Below are 27,570 nucleotides of genomic sequence, written 5' to 3'. Positions count from 1 at the left end.
AAGTCCTGATTCTGTGACATGACCACTAAAGTTTATAGTTTCAGGGTTTGTTTTTTTTTGTCCGCAGCCTTTTCTCATATCTCATTAAGGGCCTGATTAAACACATATTGACCCTCAGAGGGAATGGAAAAGTTTGGATTTAGACACTGTATCTGCAGACAAAGACTTCAACCATAATGCCCAAACTGCTGATCTTTCCTGTTATCCGGACTGATTCCACAAAGGCATTAGCCATAAACACAGTTGCCTTCTATAATAACAGAATGAATACCAGGATCTGATCCCTAGAGGTTTTAGCTCGTTTACCCAAATATGTGACACCCTCCATTTCTATCCATCAGATCTCTAAATTGAGTAAAGTCCTCAATTGGAATTACCGTTTTCTTTAACACATTACATGTACAGGATATACGTAATGGCTTATTGTAAGATGTAGATGACTTTTTACTACAAATGGCACTTTTTCACATGAGGGTTTTGAGGGAAAAGAAGGACCTAAGTGTACCTCATGTGTGAAAGGCTCTATTCACATCTGCGTCAGAGGCTCCGTTAGGGGCCTCCATCGTAGATGTCGTAATTTTCTGCCGGACAAAATAGCGATTGTGTACAGCAAAACGACAGACACCCAACGGAATTAGTCAATGGGTTTGGTAAGGCGCCATTGGTTTCCATCATGAAACGGATCTGACGGCACTGGTTTTTCGCTGTTCTGGTCCTATGAAAGAACAAACCGATGGAAAACCCAAACGCAGATGTGAACAGAGCCTAAGTAGTAGTGAACAGAAACGTAAACCGAAAAGTAAACCAGACACATACATAACTTTTCAGTATGGTTACTAAGCCTGCAGATTCAGAGCGTGAAGCAGACTGTCCCTCTAGTTTGGCAGTGAGGTTACCAGAAACACAGAAGCAGCGTTTCCCCCAAAAATCTCATAGCTTTATGGCAGACCTTAGAGTAGGGCATTCACAAATAGCACCACGATGTGCCACGATCCTGCTTCTCCAGACCTCAGATCAGCACGTTTCTGAATGTAGCACTGGGGTTGTTGAGAGATACATATTCCTGGTATAAATCTTGCAAGATGAGACTAATTGTCTCTGTCCGACACCTCTCCCAAGGTGGTTGCGACTTCTGGTTTTGAGGAAGCAGCTAGGGAACGACACTAGGGGTGGAGGGGCTTTTTCACCAATCTGTGCTTCCAGTCTCTATTAGGGCCAATGTATCTTCTCTCCTGTGGTGTTATTCTAGAGGACGACTCGGGGAGATTCTGTAGACTGAAATTTTTGCTTTACCTTGGTATTAATATTATATATTAAAGGAGATTGCTGTTCAAGGATTTTTGCTGTACAAGCTTGACAGTGGATTCTTACGGGCAGTAAATAAATTTTTACAATAGACCTCAATAATAAAAAAAACAAACAAAAACAACCAGTAACTAGGCTGGGATTTACACTGTGCTCTGCAGATCCGAGCAATATGCCAGATCTTTTACTCCAGGTATATTCACACTATCCAGACCACAAGGATAAAGGAGAATTTCCTTCATACCTTCAAGTATGGCAATTAAACATTGCCACCTGAACCTGCCCAAACTTGCTCGGTCACATGGGAGGATGTGCCCCCACTGCGCCTGCAAGCTCCCTTGCAGAGCATCAAGCCGCTGTAAACTGAGATGTTCAAAATTGCCAAGCATACTGCTCAGCGCAACACCCTAGGAAGCACCGGAGAGCTGTAATGAGGCCTGGGCGCTGTGACGACGGACCGGGAAGCAGCACTGATGAACATTGGCAAGATCCCACCACCGACCACGATAACTCTGCCATGTCCCAGTAGGGACTGAAAAGCACTGGAGGAAGTGGGTGAAGAGACTTTTATTAGGATTTTAAGGCATGGAGACAACCTCCAACAATGCAGTCACGGAGGGCAACTAGAAAAAAATACTTCAGTTATTTTACAGCATGCCAATGCCACAAATATTTTCTATCGTCAATTTACTGTACATCCCAAGTGCAAAATATCTGCGAGATCTGAACATAAGTTTTACAATACTCTTCAAAAATGGTAAAAATTAAAAATAGTGATTTCCACATACCACTGTCATCTGCAACAATAAAACGTTTCAGGGATACTAGCCTACCCAGCAGAGTTGCTGAGGAAATAGAGACCATATTTGAAACTAGTAAACTGAAAAGACTGAAGTGAGGGATCTGTATTGAGTGGCGGGGAGGGAAGATCTTAAAACAGCACTCCATGATTATTATAATTTTTTTATCATGGCCCCATTTAGAAAGGACACCCAATAAACAGTAGGGCAGCTAACAGTCTTATCAGTGGGCGCTTTCTTAAACCATCTCCTCCGATTCCGGCCGCTATTATGTCATGTGACTAGTCAATTCCAACAGCGTCTGCTGTGTGGACCGGATGTCACTTTCACATGAGATGCTCAATGTGAGATTCGTAGGAATGCACATTGAAAGCAATTTCCTGACCACACAGGAGGAGTTGTAGGAATCGGGCAGTCACGTGACATAACCACAGCCGATAAAGGAGGTGAAAGTTTGGCAACAAAGCACCCAATAAGAGGATTAAAATTCACCCGAGTGTTCCTCCAAAAATAAACATCTAACACAATAAATATTTGGGGCCTGCACTAAGCCATATTATGGAGATTTGAATAACCTCCAAGATTGTGACGTTTGGGCAAAGCTGCAACAGAAATGTGGAGGGGAAAAAGAGGGATGCTGGAGGAGTGGCTGAGGAAATCTAGTTGTATGGCGCTAGTAAGTAGACAGGGGAATGTTAAGGAATAATGAAGCAGAAACCGTTACCTTTCCATATTATGCAGTGATTAAATCATATTATTGAGCAAGACATTAACCTGAAACCGTTCTAATGTATGCAAATACCATACGGCTTCACTCAAAAGCTGATGCAGCCATCAATTCACACTGGCATATCTTATCCAGGCTTGTGAGTCTCAATGGATTAGAAATCTCTGGAGTAGCGCTTGGGTAACTTTCAGAAAGTATAAAGGAATTAAATCAGAAAACCAAATACACTTAAAAGATTTAGGTTTAACAAATGCCCAGTACCGGACATCATGTATGAAAACGGTCTAATTCTCTATACATTTGTCTACCTCCTACACAGCTACTTTGGCCACGCACGACAGGTCGACCAGCCGAAGATCGCTACGTCCCGTAGCCTACATTGCATTTAGTAAAAGTCAATGTGGTTGTGTCGCAACACGTAAGTTGCCATGACAGTTGCAAGAAATCCCAGGACTGTCGTGTCGCAGTTACTTGCAGGTCGCAACGCAACCACATTGACTTTCATCACTTGCGGGGTAGGCTATGGGACATAATGATCTTTGGTCCGACGACTTGTGTCGTAGCCAAAATCACCATGTAACTCACACGGAGTATTTTGCAGGAAGAAAAAAGTCTGCCTGAAAATTCCTGAAGGAATTTTCAGGCAGATTTTGACCTGCCTGCACTTTTTTGCTGTGTTTTTTGGCCGAGGCCATTGAGGACCACGGGTGTAAAATGCCTTTTCTGCCTCCCGGGGGGAAAAAAAACAATTTCGGCCATATATTGGCACTGATTCAGATGCGGTTTCCACATTAAAATCAGTGCCAAAAACCTGTGAACTGAGCCTTAGGGTGACGTTAGATGTGGCAGATTCACTGTAATTTTTACCTGTGGCATTGCACAGGCAATGTCTGCAGCGGATTACAGTACAAGGAAAGTAGATGAAATTTTACAAAACTCATCTGCATGCTGCGGACATTTTACACGGCAGATTTTCAAGTCTTTGATCAGTCGTTAAATACCTTGGGGTCTACTTTCCATAAAATAATCATATTTTGGGGGTGTCAAATGGGTTTTCCAGTCCACAAAAATTGATAGCCTATCCTCAGGATAAGCCATCAATATTTGATCGGTGGTGGCCCGTCTCCCCACAGATCAGCTATTTTGAAGGGGCCTCAATGCTCGTACGATCGTCGCTTCCCCTTAATTTCCTTTACGGCTCACACTGTAAATCTCGGACACTTGTAGCGGCGGTTCACAGTATTACAGTACACACTTGAATGGGAGAAGGCCGTAAAACTGAACCACCGTTACAAGTGTGTCCGTGATTCACAATGTGAGCAGTAATGGAAATAAAGGGGAAGCAACGCTCGTACGAGCACTGTAGCCCCTTCAAAACAGCCGATCGACGGGGGTGCCAGGTGTCGGACCCTGACCGATCAGATACTATCCTGAGGATAGGGCATCAGTTTTTGTGGACTGGAAACGTCACAACATCTGTAATGTTCGTATGGTGTCAGCGAACCAGTATTGGAAATTCTCTCTAAAAACCAGTTTGCGCACCATTCATTGTAAGCGCCACCTTGCGCCCAGCGTGTAATAAATGCACATACATTTGATATCGTTGAAGTCGGCAGAGGTTGCAAGGTTAAAGGCTATGTACACTTTTATAAAAAATAAAAAAAATAAGCTGTTTTGTGCAACTTTCTAAATACTTACTAAAAATTGTTTTAACTTTTAGATACTGCTGATCGATTCAGGTCTCAGCGCAAGATACTGCTGTTCTGTATACAGGATACAAAAGCAGCTGTATCAAAGTAAAAATGCATTAATAAATAAGTATTTAGAAAGTTGCACAAAACAGATTTACAAAAAAAAAAAAAAAAAAGAAAAAGAACAACCCATATATTTCAAAACGTGTATATAGATTCAAAGGCTATGTGCTGCATAACTCCTTTAAGACAGAAGGTACCCTGCACGTCACGATCATTCACATCATGGCCAGTTAATGCAACTAAGAATCCACCTTATACATCAATTCTGCGTACACATGGTAGGCATTGTAAACACAGGACCCAATTGCATTATACATGTAATGTATTTTCCGCAGAAAATACCTACAGATTATAGTCATCAATTTTCAGGTTTAGTTCAACAAACTAGAATGGGGTTCACATCTTCACACTTCTGTGAGCCATTTAGTAAGTTCAATGGTGCCAGCTAATTGACATTTAATAGGGTTGCCTCAATGCTGTTAAAAAGCAATAGGGGAGAAGTAGGAAAACTAAGGCAAAAGAAGAGTGGAGTAGTTGCCCATGGCAACCAGTCAAATTTCACTTAGTTTCCAAAGGCGCTTTGAAAAATGAAAGCAGCGATCTGACTGGTTACCATAAGCAATTACTTTATGTATAGTTAAGCCGTCTTGTTTCAGGACTGATAAGTTGCTCTATTTTAAAATGGACAGTCATGTCCAAATATATTTTTTGTAAAGTAGTTGGTTCTTTTAAAGGATTCATTTTATACAGCGCCAAGAAGCATCCTATCAGGTTTCCTCTCTCCAATCCAAGCACCTAATAGAGAACACCAAAGAGGAGACCACCCAGGGGAGATTTGGATACAAGTGAATAGACCTGATAAGATTCTAATTTACCAAAGTAAATTGATCGGTAGAAACTTACATCATGTATAAAATTCTAAATATAAAATATTTTTTTTTACTCTGCTAAAAAAACAAAACAAGTTATGCATTCAAGAGATCACAATTAAGCCTGTCGTAATGTTGACTGATTTATTGAAAATTGATTGGAAAACTCACAGCATTGTTTCCGTAGAAATTTATGTGTATAACTATTTAGGCTTCTACACTATAAATCTTCCATTATATAATTTTATTTTGAAAAATACTGGAGAAACAAAAAACATAAAAGAAGCACCCCTCTAGGGTGGAGACACGAACACAGTATAGCAGAGCCAGAAGGATACAAATGTCATTTGGAGTACAAGGGACTATGAAAAACATGTAATTACACGTGGTTACAATAAGTCACTGACTGAGCAATAAAAGGCAACACGTTATGATGACATGTAAAACTGAAGTGGATATCACACAAAATAGAAAAAATGTTGTAGATCTGCATCAAATGCATACATTAGCTTTAATTCCCACAGAGAATAGATTCAGCCAACAATAAGAGCAAAAACACAAGACTGTTAGAAGTGCCACCGATTCCCACAATTCTGTACAATAATGTTCATACCTTAACATATACAACCCTTATCTATTAGGTTATAACTCTAAGAGTGGGCGACAACTTGAGACCCCCCCCCCCCTCATACATCTGTTCAGTTAATTCTTCAAAAGTGTTATATAGCGGTGAATGTTTAAGGTCAGTGAGAACGGACTGCTCCCCCCCGCCCCCCCCCCCCCAGAAACTGTGCCATCCTTCTCCAAGGACTGTGTCTGGAATGGTGTTGAGCTGCAATATCAGAGAGTTTTTTTTTTGTTTTTTTTAACAAGTGGGGCCCCGTTTTTTTTGTCTCATACAACTCATTTAAAATAAAAAGTACAAAATTAGCGGTTTAGTCCAGAAAAAAAAAAAAAAAAAAAAAGTTGACACATCAGAACTGAAGATCGAGAAGCGTAAAGTTCACACTGTAGTTTAAAGAAACAAAAATAGATCCGCAATGGTCAGACCTTCTAATGTTATGTACGTTGCCACACAGATTTGCAAGTTGCACAATTTAAAAAGACTGTATATTATAAAGAATTAAACTATATCACCCCCCTCCTCCCAGAATGCTTTCACAATATACGGCTTTATTAAACTTTGGATCAAAAGTGTAATGCATACAGACAAATGCAATCAGTAGAATCTCTTTACTACAACTTTACGTTGACTTCTAATATGCAATGATTGATTATAAACAATATGTATTGATCAACTAAATAATTGTCGTACTCAAAATATTGCTTTGGTGAACAAGATTTTTTTTTTTTAATAAACATCACCCAGTGGTTCAAATTACATCAATAAATTTTACAATTAAAAAAAGCTTAATCTCAAATAAAATGAGTAACCAGAGACAATTAACAATGTCATAAAATGTATTTGGCATTTTTAACAAGTGCATACAAATACAGCTAGAAGCATTTCTGTTTTCCAAGTGCTCTAAAAAGCATCTCAAGTCACAGCCTACACTGAACAGTAACTGTCACTGGATAGGAACAAATACTTGCAAAGAACAATAACAAAGAATACCTTTCTGATCAGTACATACCTTTGTCTTCAAAAATAGAAACACAATGTATTCAAAAATTAAAAATTATACAGCCATGTTTATGCAGTCTACATTTATCCTGTGTGTGTGTATATATATTATATATATTTTCAATGTATCTCACACACACACACACACACGCGCATCCCCACTGTAAGAAGTTTAGTAAGAGATTATGGTGGCTACGAAGCAAAAAAAAATTACAAAAAAAGTCAAGAGTCTCTCTCCTTCTTCACTTTTACATCCCCGGCAAGAATTGTAGCAATTTCTCCCTGCATGAAGGCCCATGGTACATTTGATCCCACCAGGGGACATTTTTCCCCACTTGGGCAATACACTTCTCCAGATGATCCTTGCTGTTTAATACTTTGCCTTGAACATGGGAAACAAAATTTGTGAGTAGGTACTGAAGGGCACTGAACAAAGTGCGTGTCCTCGAGACGCTCATGACAAAGAGTGCAGCACAATGGTATACTGTTTGGTATGGAAGAATCAGGAATGCTTGGGGGGTGCACCTGTTCCATTCCTGCATGGGATGAGGTTCCTCCACTAGAAAGTTGGCTTGGCACGTCCCTTGCAGCCATTCTTCTTTGGTTCATAGAGGAAGGGGATGGTGGACTGTTACTGTTTCGCCTCGTTGTAGAATGAACCTGGTTAGCATCCTTTGAAGCATGATTGCCACCAGCATTATCTGCCGCCAATATTAAAGCAGCCATTGGCGACTGGCCATTATGTGCGGCTTCTGGTGGTGTGGTACGGTTGGAATGAGGAGAGACAGTAGAAGGGGGAGATATAAAAGTACTACTAGTCATTGGAGAAATTTTAAGACCGTCAGCTGCTGGCATCCATGACTGTCCATCACCATTTATCTTAACAGAACCGCCTTCCCCTTCCGGCTCTGGAGAAGGTTTCCTCTTACGAGATGCACGGGCACCTATGGAAAATAAACAGAACGATAGAAGGCTTTAGTAAATATGAAATCTACTAAATTATGCATTTAATTACATTTCACACCAAATATACAAAGTTTAAACAAGATTCTGCAGAATCTTCTCACCAGACAAGCCGCTACATCGCATCATAACATAACCTCTGCCTCATGTAATCTCATGCATGCCATTGCCGTGCAGTGAGATGGACAGCTCGGTAGATCTTTTATTGGACAAATCACATGGCATCTCGTCAATCCTACTGGCAGGGCAAACTGACAGTTTACATAAGACGACCGACTAAACAGCCAGCCAGATTTGCTGGAGCTTTGCATATTTAGTGCAGAATTTCTGCTGCTGGACTACCAGCACCTTTGCATTAATTTGGTCCTTTCAACTGGCAAAGTATTAGAGACCTAGAACATTATTAAATTAACACATTTTTGAAAACACATGTAACTCAAAATATAAGCCGCTGCGTAGCTTCATGACATATCAGAAAACAGTAAAGAGCATATGGCACCAAAACGATAGCTGTTTGGAATACATTCTACACTATGGGTGGGTTCGGGCCGGTTCACATCAGCGTTCGCTTTCAGTTCAGGGGCACAGTCGACTGCGCTATTGATTCCGTCAAAAAAACGGAAACCTGACGGAACAGTGACAGACGGAAACCATTAGCAAGGTTTCCGTCACCATTGATATCAAGGGTGATGCAAACGGAAGCGAAGGTTTCAGTTTGACTTTCCGTTGAGGCGTTCAGCGTAAAGCTCAGACGGAAGCGCTCAACGGAAAGCCAATGCTGATGTGAACAGGCCCTTACTTACAACACTAATATTCCAGAATTTCTCTGAATCAAGACGGCTGCTCATGATTTATTCCTTGTCCAACCCTCCTAAAACGACATAATTTAGTGACCTCCTTTATATGCGGACAGGCCTTTCATTGACCGCATGTTCACTTCAGAAGAAAGCCCTCACTGGACTCCTGAGTTTCAACTCTTTTAGATAAACCCCTTAAACCAATTCACGAGTAAGGAAAACACCTCGACGAAACACTGAAAAAAGTAAGAGAATTGAATCCTCAACCATACGTATGTACATTAACTACCAATTCCACGGCCTAGTTTAAGAACCACAAACCGAAATTAACTACAATTTGTCAACTGTGTTAGGCCTCGTGCACACGGTCCGTGACTACGGGCATGGACAGCCGTGGATTGTCACCCGTAATTGCGGGCTGTGCTCCCATTATAAATTATAGGAGCATGGTCCGTAAATTAAAAAAAAATAAAACATATAGGACATGTCATTTTTTGCAGGTCATTTCTACGGCCCGGACACTTACCTGTAAATATGCGGGAAGGTGTCTGTGAGCCATAGAAATGAATGGATTAGTATTTTTAGCCGCAATTACGGATCCATTATTGCGGATAAAAATTGCGCGCATGGGGCCTTATATTGGGGCTAAATATATAGAAATTACAGGGGGAAAAAAATAGAATGAAATCCTAGCAATTCATTGCCTGTCTCATATTGCAATTTAAACTGCAGCAGATCCAAGTTAGTCTTTCTCAAGTGATCCCTGCAGCCAATCACTGGCCTCAGCGATCCTGTGCCGTATACCTACAGAGACCAGTAATTGGCTGCAGTGATCTTGTGGGTATACAAGCACGTCATCGCTGCAGCTATGCCATTTTTTTTTAATAACTCAGGAAACCCCTGTAAAACAAAACGCAATCACTTCCAAAGTCATGTAAATGGTTAGTTTCTGCCCCTCGTGGCAAACACTGCATCCAGATCACCCGGTACACAGATCGAGCAGAAGTACGGAGCCGTTTATGCCAACATGAATAAGGCCTTATTGGCCTTCATCAGTGCAACAAATGGAAACCATGGCAATATAGAGGTAAGGCTTGTGAAGTGGTAATCCGTTACGTAGCAAGGTTAGGATAAAGAGGGCGAAACCAAATATACCCCTTTCTCAAGCAGTTTGGCGTGCTCCCTTATGTATCCCAGAAGATCCTCCATTTCCTCTGCCCACCTGTTCACAAACCTTAGATCAGACCCATCTTTGGCTTTAAATCATGGGACAACCAAGCACACTAAAGGGCCTTTTACACCTGCCGATATTAGGCTGGTGCAGCGAACGGTGATCAATGAGACATCGTTGATCGGCGCTCGTTTGCTCCTGTCACACGGAGCTATGGATGGGGATGAGCAGTCGTTACGCTGATCTCTCGTCCCCATACATTATCATGTCGGCAGCGCATCTCCCTGTTTACACAGAGATGTGCTGCCGACAACGATATTTTACTTTTTTTAAATGATACGATCAGCAGATTGAGCGTTTGCTCGTTCATCCGCCGATTGCTGCCCTGTTTACACAGGGCAATTATCGAGAATGAGTGTTCTATGAACGCTTGTCTGCCCGATAATTGACCAGTGTAAAAGGGCCTTTAGTCTGGTTCCCCAGTAAGGCCATATGCCTGTCTAGAAGTGTTTTACACCGTAACAAAATTTATGGTAAATCGGGGGTAGCAGTTGCAACAAAAAAAGAAAAATGTTTGTTCAAGAGATTGTGGGGGTCGTAGAGGTCAGATCTTCAAAAGTAACCGCTTCAGGGCAAATCTTCCCAAAAAAATTAAAAAATAAAATATATGTTATGCCACACACTGTAGTAACAATATATCTTTACATAAAGTAGTTTGCCTTTAGAAGAACCAATCCAAACTGCATTTAAAAAAAACTAGACTAAGGCTTCGTTCACATCTGCGTCAGGGCTCCGTTCCGTCTGAGCTTTCTGTCAGAACGGAGCCCTGACTGACACAAATTAAAACCAAAGGTTTCCGGTCTGTCAGGGCTCCGTTACGACGGAAAGCTCAGACGGAACGTAGCCCTGACGCAGATGTGAACGTAGCCTAATACACTATCAATTTATAAAAACACACATAGTAGCCATATAATTTGCGGTCTACAAGTTTGCAACTACAAAGACATGACATTATAAGAGTCCTAAAGGTAGCAAAGAGAAAAAAAAAAAAAAAAAAAAAAAGGTACACCCAGAACTTGCGTGATATTTGCCTGGTTCTCCAGTCACTCACTTGATTAGTTGGAGAATGTCCAGGCAATCCTCCTTTCACCAAGGTGCAAGGGTGAACAAAAACTATGAACCCTTAGGGCCAGTTCACAGTTTTACGGTGCAGATTTTGACGTGGATACCACGATGGTATCAGCGCCAAAACACTGCTGAAACTGCCTCCTATTGGAACTCAATGGCCTCGGGTGAAAAACGCCGCGACAACCACGGCAAGATAGTGCAGGCAGGTCAAAAATTGCAGATTTTTTTCTCTGCCTGCAAGAAATGGAAAAAAAAAAAAAAAAAAAAGTGAACAGGGCCTTATAGCCGACAAAACGGTTTCAGTCCATAGCCAGCAGTAAAATCGTTTTTCAACACCTTCCGTTTAAGGGCTCATTCAGACAAGCGTGATGCTCGTCCGTGTGCTGTGCGTTGAATCAAAATACTGGCAATTCAGATTTTTTTCAGCCTGCAAAAAACAGTGAACTAGGCCTAAAAGTAGCTTGGTGTAGGGTGGGGTTAAACATTCGATATTGCAGCCAAGATTTGTTGACTGCTTGATCTGCCAAGCATCTATGAGTAGCTGCAAGTCAGTTTACCCTCCTCGGGGCAGGTTGAGAGCTCAGATCCCCAAACAAGTAGCTACTTCACTTTGCAGTGTTCAAAATTCTTTGGACTTTTCAGTCATTGAAAATTCCCAACACATAGCACACGCTAGTGCAACACAGCGCATATTCTATTAAACACGGTAACTTCAAAATCAAAATGTCATCCCCAGCTTAATACGCAGAAGAAGGCTACTACATAAGTTATAAAACAAAAACAATTACTACTACTGTTCTATAAAAAAAAAAAAACACAAACTGAAGAGGGAAACTATCATTTAGGATCCCTAATATGTTTGCCATGTTTTAGGGCTTATTTACATGAGATGATCTACTAAAAATGAGGTACAATGAACCACTGTAGTCATGTAATCAGACAGACAATAACCCCATGGTCTCAAATAATTGTTACAATTGTGGACATGTAAAAATCCAAGGTATTTTGGTATGCAGCTAAATGGCAACAGACTGTCAAACGAACACCAAGTGTTCACCTTAAAAGTTTATTAAAAAAAAATTAAATAAAAAAAAAAAAGCGGTAGAATTTATACTGTATGCAGCTAAATTCAGTAAGACTGAACTTAAAGGGTAAATCCACATTTGCATCCAATTTCTTATTGTTCATTTTAAAACTAGAACAACTTTGCAAAGTTTTAGGCCTCATGCACACGACCGTAGCACGCCCGTGATTTTTGGGTCGACCGGCAGCAGACTGTCAGCCGCAAGCAAATCCCGGGCAATGCAAATGGCCGCGGCGATTATTTTCAATGAGCCCGGACCGCAGAAGACGGCCGTAATAAGACATGTCCGTTCTTTCTGCGGTGCGGGCTCCCGGGCCATGCACGAACCGTAAAAGCTACTGTCGTGTGCATGGCCCCATAGAAATGAATGGGGCCGCAATTCTCCCATGGATTTTCGGGGGATTTGCGGCCGCAAAAGCACATTCGTGTGCATGGGGCCTAAAGACTATTGTTTTAGGTCTGCAGTTCTATGGAGACCTACGTGTGTCCATGGTAACAGACTACAAACAAACCCTGTGCAGTCTGTTCCTGCAGTCATATTGCCATACATTCGTCCCCTACTACTTGCTCACCTACCAAAAATAGGACAGTACGGCTTTGTTCACATGGCATTTTCATACTGAAAAATACGAGGCTGATTTCAAGAGAAAACAGCCTCTAAAATCCAGGCCTATTGCAGCTTATTTTTAAAGTATTTTTTGAAGTGTCATTGGGGAAAATTAGCTTGTAAACTCTTCAAGGTGAGACAGGTCACTTTTGTAAGCAGCGCATTTTTACAAGGCATTTCTAAATTAGCAGCGCAAAACTGCATCTTGTATTACCTATTGAAATTAATGGGAAGCTGTTTGCAGGTGCACTTCAAAGCATAATACGGACGTTTTACGGTCCGAAATACGCCAGAACATATGCCGTGTGAACATAGTCTAAGACGGAAGGAAGTATGGCTGAAGAAATCGGACTACAGGGTTGATTTGTAGTCTATTACCATAGACAATGTTCTAAAGAGGAGCTGTAGACAATTTACAGATCCGTAATATGGCAGCCATAGAATTCTCTGTGCATATGCTGTATCTCCATGTGTCACCGACTGAGAATCCACAAGGAATTATGAGATATTAGCAGCATTTTCCCCTAGTAGTATTGCTACTAAATGAGAATACGTCTGCTCATGGAAACACCATAACGGCACAGAGTGGCTACGGGTCCATAATACGCGTTCCACGGTACAAGCCCTCTGCGGAAAGCATTGCCAAGAGTGTGGCGTGGAAACGGACCCAAATCTGCACGACAAAAGCAGTTAGGGGGTCAGAGGTTATTTTACGATAGTCAAATAAACGTTAACAAGAAAGTAATGTCCAGAAACAATATGGCATTATCAAGTACAACGCCAGAAGATATGAAGAAAAACTGACATTTATACCTGGAAAGGATTCCAGTGATTACGAAGTCTCAAACCCAAATTCTTTCAGATAATGTTCCCACAAGTAAAAAATGAATTCAGATCCCAGCAGAAAACATTACAGCAATAGTTAAACATGGCTGTGGTAATGTGATGGTGTAGGGATGCTTTGCTGCCTCAAAGCCCTGACATCTAGCGATTATAAGGCTGGGTTCACACGGAGTATTTTGCAGAGTTTTTTGACGCGGAAACCGCGTCGCAAAACCAGCCCGAAAATGCCTCCCATTGATTTCAATGGAAGGCGTCGGCGTCTTTTTCCCGAGAGCAGTAAAACTGCCTCGCGGGAAAGAGAAGCGACATGTCCCATCTTCGGGCGTTTCCGCCTCTGACCTCCCATTGACTTCAATGGGAGGCAGAGAAAGCGTATTTCACTGTGTTTTATGCCCGCGGCGCTCAATGGCCGCGGGCGAAAAACGCCGCGTAAAACTTCGCGAAATTCGGCATGCAGGGAGAGGAAAATCTGCCTCAAACGTCCAAACTGAATTTTGAGGCAGATATTCCTCCTGCAAAATACTCCGTGTGAACATAGCCTTAAAGAGGAATTCTATACTGGATCAGAAAACTAAAACAGGACCGGATTTTGGTCGGTGAAACCGGCCAATTTTACCTCATCCGCCACCAGTCTATGCCAGACCTTTGGCCAAGAGTATCTTTTGTTCCCCTTGTAATAAATGGCACCAGTGGTATTTAGCAGTAACTACATATAGAAAATACCACAGAAAAAAAATATTCAAATTTACATAGTCCCGTCAAATCCTACCTTAATATCGTAGGTCTGCTTTGGCCTCATATTGCAGTACAAACCTGATTTCTACTACAAGTTTCTCACAAACTTGTTGACTCTAGGCCGTGGCTGCTCCATGCCAGTGCAGGCGACCCTTGCCACATCTTGTTAACACCCTTAGCGTTAAGATGTGTTGTACACTACACAGGACCACAGCAACCTGAATTATTTCTATGGGATTGAAAAGGCCCTTTAAACCTGGGTTCTCACGTCGCCATCAAAATGTGTTTTTTTTGCCGCGACCACATCGCAGCGTTTTGCTAAAATCTCAGGCAAAAAGTTGCGGTTGAGTGCGACATGTAAACCTAGCCGAACAGTCATCCAGGAAGACTTACACAAACAGATCCTTTGTTCTGCTGAGAGAAGGCCCTATTGGTGGAGTCTTGACAGCAACTTGTCTTCCTCTCCCCTACTCTTAGGCCTGATTCACACGAGCCTGTGCGTTTTGCGCGCGCAAAAGGTCCATAAAAGCTCAGTGTGTCAGCAGCATATGATGCGTTGCTGCGTGATTTTCGCGCAGCCGCCATCATTACAACACTCTGTTTTTATGTTTGTAAACAGAAAAGCACGTGGTGCTTTTGTTTTCATTCATAGTTTAGACTACTGTAGCGTGCATCACACGGAAGTGCGTCCGTGACGTGCCCGGTTTTCACGCACCCATTGACTTCAATGTGTGCGTGCAGCGCGAAACACAGCCAAATATAGGACATGTCGTGCGTTTCACGCAGCGAACATACGCTGCGTGAAAATCACAAACTGTCTGAATAATATAGGTCCGGGTGACGCGCATGAAAATCACGCGCGTAGCACGGACGTATTAGACTTTCGTCGGAATAAGCCCTTAGAGCTATCCAACAAGCATAATCTTACTTATACGGCCACAGGTGGACAAAAGTCCACCTGTGGCCATATAAGTAAGGAGACCATTATACCACCCCAGGAGCCAAACTTTTTTTAGTTAGTGGTCAGCAATAAAAACTATTGACACCAATAGAAAAACAAAGGGCTTATTCAGACGAACGTATAATACGTCCGTGCTACACGCGTGATTTTCACGGACCTATGTTAGTCCATGGGGCCGTTCAGACAGTCCGTTATTTTCACGCAGCGTATGTCCGCTGCGTAAAACTCACGACGTGTCCTATACTTGCCCGTTTTTCGCGCATCACGCACCCATTGAAGTCAATGGGTGCGTGAAAATCACGCACGGCACACGGAAGCACTTCCGTGTGCTGCAGTAGTCAAAACTATGAATGAAAACCGAAAAGCACCACATGCTTTTCTGTTTACAAACATAAAAAGAGAGTGTCATAATGATGGCGGCTGCTCGAAAATCACGCAGCCAGGCATCATATGCTGATGACACGGACCTTTTGCGCGCGCAAAACGCACACGCTCGTGTGAATCCGGCCTAAGGGCAAGTTCACACAGAGTTCTTTTTTTACGTTTGACACGGAAACTGCGCAAAGAAACGGCCGAAAATGCCTCCCATTGATTTCAATGTGAGGCAGAGTTTTTTTTCACGCGAGTGGAAAAACCGTCTTGCGGGAAAAAGCGACATGCCCTATCTTCGGACATTTACATCTCTGACCTCCCATTGACATCAACGGGAGGCAGAGAGAAAGCGTATTTCGCTGCGTTTTTTTTGCCTGCGGCGCTCAATGGCCACGGGCGAAAAACGCAGCGAAAATCAGCGTGCAGGCAGAGCAAAATCTTTGAGGCAGATTTTCTGCCTGCAAAAATCTCCATGTGAACCCAGCCTAAAAATTAAGACACCAGTATCAAAATATTTAAGCTCATTGGCTCCTGGTATTGGTCTAGCTGGCATGGTCTGTATAAATTTAGCATGTCCAGTCGTGTAAAGATAATCGGTCACCAGTTTTTCAATTCCCTATCTCATAACTAACCTAATGGCTGATAACTAGTGTGATTTGTTTTCAAAAACGTTTATTACTTTCAAAGTTATGAGCATTTATCTAATGAATTTTGAATGTGCCTCACATTAAGGGCTCGTTTACACGAGCGTGATATTTGTCCGTGCAACGCGCGTGATTTTCACTCGTGTTGTACGGACCTATGTTAGTCTATAGGGCAGTGCAGACAGTCCGTGAGTTTTGCGCAGTGTGAGTCCGCTGCCAAAAACGCACGACATGTCCTATATTTGTGCGTTGTTCGCGCATCACGCACCCAATGAAGTCAACGGGTGCGTGGAAAACACGCATGTCACACGGAAGCACTTCCGTGGCACAAGCGTGATTCGCGCAACAGCACTGAAAAGGATGAATGAAAACAGAAAAGCACCACGTGCTTTTCTGTTTACAAACATCCAAACGGAGTGTCATGATGGCGGCTGCGCGAAAATCACGCAGCCGCGCATCATATGGGGATGACACACGGAGCTGTTAAGTGCCTTTTGCGCACGCAAAACGCACACGCTCGTGTAAACCAGGCCTAATAGTAATTAATCCCATCATGTTTCTCAGTCATAATGGGTTAATGTGTGAGGTACATGATGGGGTTAATTACTACTAGGCTATGTTCACACGGGGTCTTTTGCCGAGTTTTTTGACGCGGAAACCGCGTCGCAAAACTCGGCAGAAACGGCCCGAGAACGCCTCCCATTGATTTCAATGGGAGGCGTCGGCGTCTTTTTCCCGCGAGCAGTAAAACTGCCTCGCGGGAAAAAGAAGCGACATGCCCTATCTTCGGGCGCTTCCGCGTCCGACCTCCCATTGACTTCAATGGGAGGCAGGAGAAAGCGTGTTTTATGCCCGCGGCGCTCAATGGCCGCGGGCGAAAAACGGCGCGATAATTGCTATTCACACGGAGTATTTTGGGGGAGGAATATCTGCCTCAAAATTCCGTTTGGAGCTTTGAGGCAGATATTCCTCCCCCAAAATACTCCGTGTGAACATAGCCTTAATGTGAGGCACATGGAGGTTAAATTCATCGCACCTCGTGCCGCACAATAACTGATAGAAAGCAGTTTTTTTTTTACAGCACACACATCATAAATGACGCAAAAAAATTGTTGCGCAGGTTATTACGGCCGCGCCAATACCCAATATGTGAATATTTTATGTATTGAGACTTATTTTAATGTTTATTGTAAAAAAGGTGTATGTATTTTTTTTTATTTAACATTACTTTGTTTTTACTTTATTTTTAAACTTTAGGCTATGTTCACACGGGGTCTTTTGCCGAGTTTTTTGACGCGGAAACCGCGTCGCAAAACTCGGCAGAAACGGCCCGAGAACGCCTCCCATTGATTTCAATGGGAGGCGTCAGCGTCTTTTTCCCGCGAGCAGTAAAACTGCCTCGCGGGAAAAAGAAGCGACATGCCCTATCTTCAGGCGCTTCCGCCTCTGACCTCCCATTGACTTCAATGGGAGGCAGGAGAAAGCGTATTTCTCGCTGTTTTATGCCCGCGGCGCTCAATGGCCGCGGGCGAAAAACGGCGCGATAATTGCCGAGAAAATCGGCGTGCAGGGAGAGGAATATCTGCCTCAAAGTTCCAAACGGAATTTTGAGGCAGATATTCCTCCCCCAAAATACTCCGTGTGAACATAGCCTTAATGTACTGGCATATATCTATATACAGATAGTACACAGGCATATATCTATATTCCAGTACATTAGCCTGTGTACGGATAGTACACAGGCAGTTATTGGGACATACCGAAGTATGCCCTCAATGGACCCTGGGCTGTCTGCCCATATATGGTATGTCCCTCAATCGCGTCACAGGGAATTTCTGTGACGCAATCCAAGGGGCATCCCCCCTACTCACTTCCTCTTGAACGCTGCAGTCTGCTTTGATCGTAGCATTCAGGGAATAGCGGCGGAGATGAGAGGTTTCTCTGATCTCCGCCGCTATGGAGTGGGGCTGCGGCTGTGTAATACAGCCATTGCCCCGCTCCTGACTGGAAGTGCGCGCGCGGTCAGCATGAGGTGATGCGGCCGGCGCTGCACTATAATAAGGACAGAACAGGGGGGTGTTTTGTAGTGCGCCCGCCATGTTCTGTCTTCAGTGCCGCCGCTCATTAGTGTAGCGCTGGCCGCATCGCATCATCCTGACGGCACGCACTTATCAGGACTCCGGAGCGGGGCAATGACTGTATTACACAGCCGCAGCCCCGCTCTCGTACATTCATGTATTACTATACTGAGCTGTGCGGACGCACAGCCAAGTATCGAAATACATGAAACAGTATCAAAGTTTCGATGCATCGTGCATCCCTAAAGTGAATGGGACCGTTCAGACTGTCAGTGATTTTCACGCAGCGTATGTGCGCTGCGTAAAACTCACGACATGTCCTATACTTGCCCGTGGTTTCGCGCAGCACGCACCCATTGAAGTCAATGGGTGCATGCAAATCGCACACGGAAGCACTTTCGGGTACCGCGTGTGATTCGCGCAACAGTAGTAACAATAATAAACATAAAAACAGTGTCATAATGATGCCGGCTGCGCGAAAATCATGCAGCCACGCACCATATGCCGATGCCACACGGACCTTTGGCGCGCGCAAAACTGAGCGTTTTTTTGCGCACGCAAAACCAGCACGTCCGTGTGAATAAGGCCTGAGAGTGGTGGAACCAGCTAGTGTATTTTTACAAAAATAGGATGACCATGTGAGTGACCAAATCCTTGTCTCTTCCCTACCATATGTTTTCACACTATTTGACTTACTACCAAGCTATTTGCTCAGGACACACCAACTGACAATCCCATGTAAAAAAGAAAGGTGGTAATGTCATGTAACCATAGCAACCAGTCTCAAAAGGTTCCGTTAATCTCAAAGCTGGATTTGCACTACGCTATGTGCAATGAAAGAGGAAAACGCTACTTGGCAATCGTGTCATTCCGCATATAAGCCTGTTTTAGTAAATTGACTTCTCATAATTGAAAAAAAGATAAAAAATAAATTTGGCAGTTATTTATTTACATACGAGAGACTGTCTAGTATACATACTGTTAAAACGCATTCTCTCTTAACGATCGCCAGTGGTCCTGTGTTATTACCGACTCATGGGACTACAGGACCGTGCCTCACTGCAGCCTTCTGACAACAGTAGAGGGACAGAGCAAGAATATTTATGTTGAAACTAATGTATCGTCAGAAGAGGACAGATTAAATCAGAATTTTTATCATACAGAATTTTTTATTTTAGGTGTCTATCCACAATTTTGTTTTTATTTTTTTAATTACAGCTTAAACTTTGGCCACTAAAGCAGTCACAATAAGCGGATATGTCCTGGCCTCTGTAGCGCACTTGTCAGCTTTGCTGTATATACAGGCACGGGATGAGGAGAATCATCTCACGATCATATGGGGGTGGTCAAATTAATAACAGCTCTATTGTATTACTGAAGGCCTAGATAGAGTAGCATAGCAACACTATATACACAGATAAAGCTCGGAATGCATCTCCCCTGGTCTCTGCAGAAGGGGCCGTACGCCATCACTTCCTGGAGACTAAAATAAAACGGAAAATTTACTCCCATACATCGTCTGCCATAAAGCACACACAACCTGCTGTATACACTACATAGGAAGTTAGCGCGTCTCCAATATGGCCGGCCTCATGGAAGGTTTGATAAGAATTTTAAAAAAAACAACCAAAAGAGACTTCTCTATAAAACTTAAATCAAAATTAAACTAAAATTAAATACATAAGTCAATAAAGAATTTTTAAATTCCATCAGGTTCATTATTTAACCGGCTCCCGACCGCTGGCTGTGTTTTTACGGCCAGCGGTCAGGGTCCTTAAAACCCGAGCCATAGACTTTTTACGGCTCTGGTTTTAACTTGCTGCCCGAGCAATCGGGCAGCTGAATGTCGGGTCTCCGGCTGTCAGTGACTGCCGGGGTCCCTGAGGAGAGGACAGAAGCAGCTGTCACTGCTTCCGTCTTCTCCGATGTCTTTTACACAGCCCCCACCTCCCCCTTGTAGACAGTGCTGCGCCGCTGTCTCTATTCCTCCCGGTGATCATGTGACTGGTCACATGTTCGCCGGGTGCCGTTAGTGGCAGGCTGCTGCTGGGTCTTACTAGACCCAGCACAGCCCTATTAGTGACAATCGTCACTATGAGAGGGTCGATTTCCCCTGAGCAGCTCCAGTTACAGTGGAAAAGGTGGTGTAAAAGAAAGAAAAAAATATATAAAGTTCCCCAAAGGTCTTTTTTGACCTTTGAGGGACAGACCATAGTAATACAAAAATAAAAGTAAAGTACAAAAAAATAAAAAATGTAATGATAAATACACATAAAATACCCACCGCAAAAAAAACGTTTCCCCCCCCCCCCCCCGCCAATCATTGTCGTAACGCTAGCCCGGACGCAATTACCCTAATATAGACATGTAATATATTAAAATTTACGGTAGACAATGAAGATCACAAATTAAAGGTCTATTTTAGGGTAAAACTCCGTTATAAAAAAAAATAGCTGAAACGTAAAAAAGCTTATTTTTTTTAGTATTATTTTCAAACTTTAAGAATAAAAATTCTAAAATAGCAAAAAGGATGTATATAAAAACGGATTACAAAAAAAAGAAACCTGCAATGTCTACGGAAAAAACCATTGCAAAAAAGTCACGTCGTTAGCCCAACAAATCCAGAGAGGGAAGAGTCTGCTACATGTGGATTTACCCCAATGGAGTGGAATTTGAATGGATTGGTGCTAAGGACTTTTGTCTTTTCTCTAATGTAGTGGCCGAGGGGCTGTTTTTGGGGTTTATTTTGCCATGTTTTACCACAATTGTGATCACGCTAGTAGTGAAACCACAATAAGACTGAATGCATTTCCATGTGGTTTTGTTGTAGTGTGTTTGAGGCATGGCTCTTTGTTGCACCATTAGCACCCCATGTAAATGTACTCTAAAAAGGCAAGTGCAATACTATACTTAAAAAACAACGACTTCTATTATACAAGTAAATCATGAAGGCAAGATCAGGTCAGTTACTATTTAAAAGCTGGTAAAAGAGCACAGTTTATAAATGGGTTATCCGGGAAGTGATTTTTTTTTCCTTTTATTTTTTTTTAGGAGCTGCATAAGAATTTATCCAAAAAAGCAATACTTACCTATACGTGCCCCCAGCGATCCAGTGCGGAGGCTCCGGTTGTTTATAAGCATGTAGAATGCTCAGCGGCCATGTTGTATTTCTGCCATTATTCCAGAAATACGATTAGTCAACAGTGAGCCCCTCTGATTGGATGCAGCAGTTACATAGTTGATAAGGTAGAAAAAAAAAACAAAAAAAAACACATGTCTATCAAGTCCAACCTATAATCCTACCGTGTTCATCCAGAGGAAGGCAAAAACCCCATGAGAATTACCTCATTAGGGGAAAGATTCCTCCCCGACTCCAAATATGGCAACCACCGGGAGTGCCGTATTGAGACATTGCTGGATCACCGGAGGCAAGGATAGGTAGATATCGCATTTGGTTTTTTTTTCAAATGCAGCCCCTTCTGGAAAAAAAAACAACCACCATTTCCCCGATGACCCCTTTAAATATTTGTGTACTCCCCATCTAACCTACAACATAGAATTTAACAATATATTTTATTGTTTTTGAATGATCAAGCTTCATTACATGATTCTGATCCGTGATTAATCCACCCTGGGAATTCTTATGGTTTGCTTCCATAGATTGGTATTCTATCTTGGTCATGTTACGATCACAACCATTGGTTCTTCATTCTGGATTAGAATGTATGTATACAAGAACAAATTTCCCTAACTTTTTTTTTTCAAATTTACACATGTACTGAAACGCCTTTATATTGTACAGGACTTGTATGAAATGTTGCCCTCAACTCCAGAGCTGCATTTGAAACTGCCGTCTGGCACATGAAATTAATCAGCAGTCTGTATTCTGACAACAGCTTAATCGAGGTTCTAAAAAAAAACAAAAAAAAAAAACACTGCACTTGAAATGGTATATCAAAGAGAAATATATCCCATGCCTACCATGTCACAATAATGCAACGAAGCTACAATCATACAGCAAGTCGAATCAGCCGCTGACACTGCACTTTCCAGCCCTAGATGCCATTAGAACAGGATATGTACGTAAACAGACAGAGGAAAACAAACATTCTTGGACAGGCGACTAAAAGAACACATCTGCCTTACTTTTACACTTCGAATGCCCCCAGGGCTTATGCTCAACATACATACACATCTAGATCTTCTCAGGCACTGCATAGGAAACCTAAGGATTAAGCAGACCACTGATATCAGAAAGCTGTGCCTGCCCATGGCAGCAGCAGCCCTTACTATCAGGATCTGGCAACAGCAGTTGCTGCAGTAGCCGGTAATTGCATACAACAGCCACGGGCCAAACATCTTTAATCCTGAGGTTGTTCCATGTGATACAGCCAAGAGCTTCATTTACCTTATAACAAGGCATGTGTGATAGTAGCGAAAACACCAAACAAATGAAAACTACCCTTCCCCCCCAATCTTCTGTAGTTAACACAAAAAAAAAAAAACCTGTTCTAATTAAGCACCCTAAAAAGAATATAAGTAGAGATACAAATTAAAAACAAAAAGCGTGTAACAGCAGCACTGCAGGTAGAGGAGGTGGAATGAAACAAGAAGTCTACATAATGGAGCCTTAGGAAGGATTAGACAAGGTGATGAAATATCAGAACTGTATTATTGCCAGACACCATATTGTGCGACTGCGGACCTTTCTACACGACATACCGACCATAAAACCAGATCGTTACCACTATCAAATGTGTTGTGCAAGGATCACTCGGGGTAATGGAATCCCTATACAAGTCCTAATGTATTTATACGTGTTGCTTATATATACTCTGCAGTCCTGTACATGAATTGTCATCAAGCACATTAGTCCAATGGGGCTCAATTTAATTGCCATGACTCAGACGCACACAGGCCAATTTCATAGGAAGCCAATTAACCTATCAGCATGTTGGTGGAGTGGGAGGAAACCTGGTAAACCAGCGCCAACATACACTTCAGGCAGGAGTGGTCCTTGGTCCGATTCATACCCAGGACACCGATGCTGCAAAGCGAAAACCCTAATAAACGTGCAAACGTTTCTGCATCTACCAATTACATTACCTCAAGTGTAGCAAAAAAAAAACAATTAAAAGAAATACAGAACAAATTAAACCTTAATGGTAAGAAGGAGAAATTCATCAGGCGGCAATATTTATCTACATGAGAGAAGAAAAGCTACAGGCCTGGCACAAGCTATTAGGCCTCATTCACACATTGCAGATTTAGTCAGAGGTGAATGTCACCAATTATTTGTCCAGTCCTGGTTACGGCTTTAAAATACTGGTAAAACCTGCAGTGTGTGAATGAGGCCTTGCTTATCAGACTTTAGAATCTGCACTTCAGCCGCCTACAGCTGTTGTTTCTAATTAAAGAGCAGAAGCGCCAAATCACATTCATGGAAATTCCCCAAGTCTGCAGCTGCTGACACCACCAAGAAAAACACCCAAAACACTTTAAAAAAAAAAAAAAAAATACCGCCATGTACTTTACCTCACCTTATAGTAGGAAAAAAAACTTCTATAGCTATATCTATATAATGAGGAAAGACTAGACCACCTAAACATCAATAAGCTGAGGACAGTGTAAGTATAGGGTTAAAATCAGAGCATCACGTCAGGAAATACATAGCCAACTCTAGCATCACTAGGGCCAGGGGGACATGTAAATAACAATTCTCCAATATGACCCCTTAGTACAATGCAGGTCCACACCCGCGCTCCCAGACACACCATATACTACTCTGCAATGTGCAAAAGTGAAAGCAGTTGCGCCATGACAGCATTATTCGCCACAAGCTCCGCCCACTGTACAGAGTTGTCAGCCATTAACAGTTCAACTTCGTGAGGGCCGGAGTGGACTCAGAAGCCTACAGGAGAGTCAGCAGAAGACATCCGTCTAATCCCTTACATAGCTACGTATATATCTCTAGCAGCCATAGAGATTAGTTCAGACACAGGGTAAAAAGCACAGGCTGTAACAAATAAACGCCTGTGCTGTGTACACAAGGGACTACACTCGCGGCCAGGAATTGCTGCATCAGCACAATAACACGTTGCTGGTTTTCACCCAGAGCAGCCATAATCAGCACATGGAGCCCGCTCCTTATCCTCCCACCCTCTAGAGAGTACCCCGCTTCCTCATCAGCACCATTACGGCGCTACATCAGTATGACGATGGCCATGCATACGGTGAAAATGATCATACCCGATTTTGAAGCCGGGTTGCTGGCTTCAAAGCCAAGAACCCTCCCTGTGCCCGGATCCTTCTTGAATTTGGCGTCAAATGGCGAGTGATTGTGCTGCATGGCCATCAGCGTGTCCCTGACGGTCTTAGGCTTGTTGATCCATTCCTCCGCCCTCCCCTTGTGGTTATCTCCCAGCTCAGAGTAGCTATCCGCCCGGTGTTTCTCCTTGACATCGTGCTCGCTGCTGGAAACCGAGCCAGGTCGCTTGCTGCCCATATCCGCAGAGGTCGTGGCGGCAGCTACCAAAGAGGCCGCGGAGATCCCTAGAGGAGGACCCCGTCCGCCCATGGGCGATCCGTTCATCAGAGCACCCAGAGAAGAGGGCACAGCGCTAGTCCTGCGCGGGTTGGGGCTCTGGCGGTTCAGTTCAGGCGGTTCATCGGGTTTGGAAAAACCGTTAGGGAGAAGGATACCATTTACCTGCCGCCCAACGCCATAATCCGAGCCCAGGCGGGGCGGCGGCCTCTCCGAGACCAGCGGGTAGCGGTCCAGACATTGCGGTGGAGGGGGCTGCTGCGAGGCCCTTGAGACGCCTTCAGGGCCCCCCACTGTGTGTCCAATCTGCGCCATCTCCTTGGCGGTAAGCTGCGGCTTAACGGAGGACGAGGAGGATGAAGAGGTCGGCGGCCCCGGGGACCTGCCGTCCTGGAAGCCGTGCGCCCGCTTTAAATGTCGGGCTGTCTCGATAACAAACTCGATGCGATCTGCCCCTTCGTAGTTGACGCAGCCCCTGCACACCGGCTCCGTGAAGTCCCAGATCATGGCCCATGGCATGCGAGGCAGGTCACACAGGTAACACGACTGTCTCCGGGAGGCGGCCACCGTGGCGGATGACATAGCAATAAAGATCAAGCCACTCAAATCCAATGGAGAGGCGCGGAGATAACGTCCGAGGAAAAACCGTGTTCCAAGGGGGGAGAGTGAGCAGAGGGTACTCAGCCTCGGGGAGCTGGGCGGCGGCGCCCTCCGCCTTGGCTGATGCGAAGTCCGGCTTGAGACATGCACACTACGCCCAGGATCCCGGGATAAGGAGGGGGAGAAATTATTCTGTGAAGCGCTCCTTCTCTCGCCTTCCTCAGCTGCACAGCTCCTGGAAGGGGGAGGAGGGAGAGGAAAGGGGGGAAGGGAAGGAACCTGGCGATTGGCTGCGGCCTCAGTCACCAGAGGAGCCCCCCTCTCTAGACTGCCAAAAGCTCACAACAACTCCAGCCTTAACCCTTTCCTGTGGCAAGCTGGGCTAGTCCTGGCACAACATCGATATGCGCCGACTAGTACCATCTAATGCTTCCCGCAGCTCGTTACAACCGACTGCTCTCTCCGTACGACGGCTTCCCGCCTCTCGTCACAAGCTCCCTGGCAAAGCCGATGACGTCACACCCGTTGTGATTCCAAGTTCTCTATTTACTTGATTCTTCGACAGTCCCCGTCCAGCCGCCACCGCCTCCTCGCGCAAGCGCAGTAGCTGTCACTGGGCATGCACGCCCACGCTTCCTCGCCTGCTCTCCCTCCCCCTCGTTCTTTGAACTGCTGCCAAGACAACAAACAAGAGCTGCTGCTGCAGGAGATCCACTGACTCAGTTACTATGCCCTGTTGCAAGAGTTGGGGGAGGGCGGCGAGGACTTTGTGTTTGTGATGCAAGCACATTTTCTCTTTCGTATAATGTGGGACCGCTATATGTGACCTTACCTCTATATTACTGGGGGTTGCAGCTATTATTTCTACTGTATGAACCGCTGATGGCGGCCATGTTACGTATGTCAGCGAAGAGCTGAAGGCTAGTTCCGTCCACTAGTGTTGCACGAGGTGCCCAGGCATGGAGGTGGTCGTTCATTTCCCTCTACAATACTTAGTCCATGTCTGTGTACTAGTGTGTGAAGGTTAGGGTGGGTCACCGTTCTCTCACTGTGAATGGAAACCAGAAGGGGTTAATAATTAGTCAAATGCGTCGAGGAAAGCCAAATCCTTCCAGAAATGTCTCTGCTGCTCTGCACACACAGGCAGGGCCCGCCCTCTCCCACAGGACGTTACTGTTACGTGCTGCTTTTTTCTAGCGCTCCCCAGCTATTATTTCAGGCGTTCTCTGTCATGGCTTGGAAAATCTCCTCGTGTTGATACTCCCCCCTCCTGTGCTCTTGTATAATGCTGCTGAATCACTTCGCCAAAGGCGCTTGCGTTAGCAGGAAAGAAGAGAGGTCAAAAGCACAGAGCGCTGCAGCTGGCTTTCCACACACTGCAAATGTTACTTTATGTTCTGTACAGACAAGGAAATTATAGTTTTACTCACAATGCTGTAAAACCTGTCTGAAATATCAAAGGGACAAGAGCCTCATGTAGCAGAGCATCATTTCCCCTCAGATAAGGCCTCATACATGCCTTCGAGCTGTGTGCAGCTCCGCACTAAGGAACCCTAGGGATTCCATGTGCTGCCATGTTTCTCTGCCGCACTGTATAAGGCCTCATGCACACTTCCGTCGCATGGCCGCTAATGACGGACGGACCGCACACAGATGGCTTCCGTGTGCAATCCATTGTTTCACAGACCAAATTGATGAAAAAGACTGGTCCGTCAAAAACGGGCAGGAGTAGGACCTGTCCTGTTTTTATCGGAGCGGCCACACGGTTCCGTTAAAACAACGGAAGTGTGCGTGGCGCCATTGAAATTAATGCTATTCGTTAAAAAAAAACAGCGCCAAGAAGAAAATTACAAGTGGGCGTGAGGCCTAACTGGGTTATTCCCACCTAGAAGCATTGATCCGTGATATGACATCCAATGGATCGTGCCACAATCTTTTTAGCAAAGTAGGGCCCCCATGAAATA

At 43.9% G+C, this 27,570-nt stretch overlaps 1 protein-coding gene across 1 annotated transcript; it reads right to left on the bottom strand.

Annotated features, from left to right (window-relative positions):
- Window positions 1–6,782: 6,782 nt before the first annotated feature.
- On the bottom strand, window positions 6,783–25,937 carry IRF2BP2 (interferon regulatory factor 2 binding protein 2). The gene is made up of 2 exons (XM_075862535.1): window positions 24,712–25,937; window positions 6,783–8,023 (listed from the first exon to the last, which is right to left on the bottom strand). The coding sequence occupies exons 1-2, from the start codon at window positions 25,586–25,588 to the stop codon at window positions 7,302–7,304; spliced, it is 1,599 nt and encodes a 532-aa protein (XP_075718650.1). The 5' UTR covers window positions 25,589–25,937; the 3' UTR covers window positions 6,783–7,301.
- Window positions 25,938–27,570: the final 1,633 nt, after the last annotated feature.

Source organism: Rhinoderma darwinii, chromosome 4 (genome assembly GCF_050947455.1).
Source record: "Rhinoderma darwinii isolate aRhiDar2 chromosome 4, aRhiDar2.hap1, whole genome shotgun sequence".
NCBI classification, from domain to species: domain Eukaryota; kingdom Metazoa; phylum Chordata; class Amphibia; order Anura; family Rhinodermatidae; genus Rhinoderma; species Rhinoderma darwinii.
This window is presented reverse-complemented; position numbering and strand designations above follow the sequence as displayed.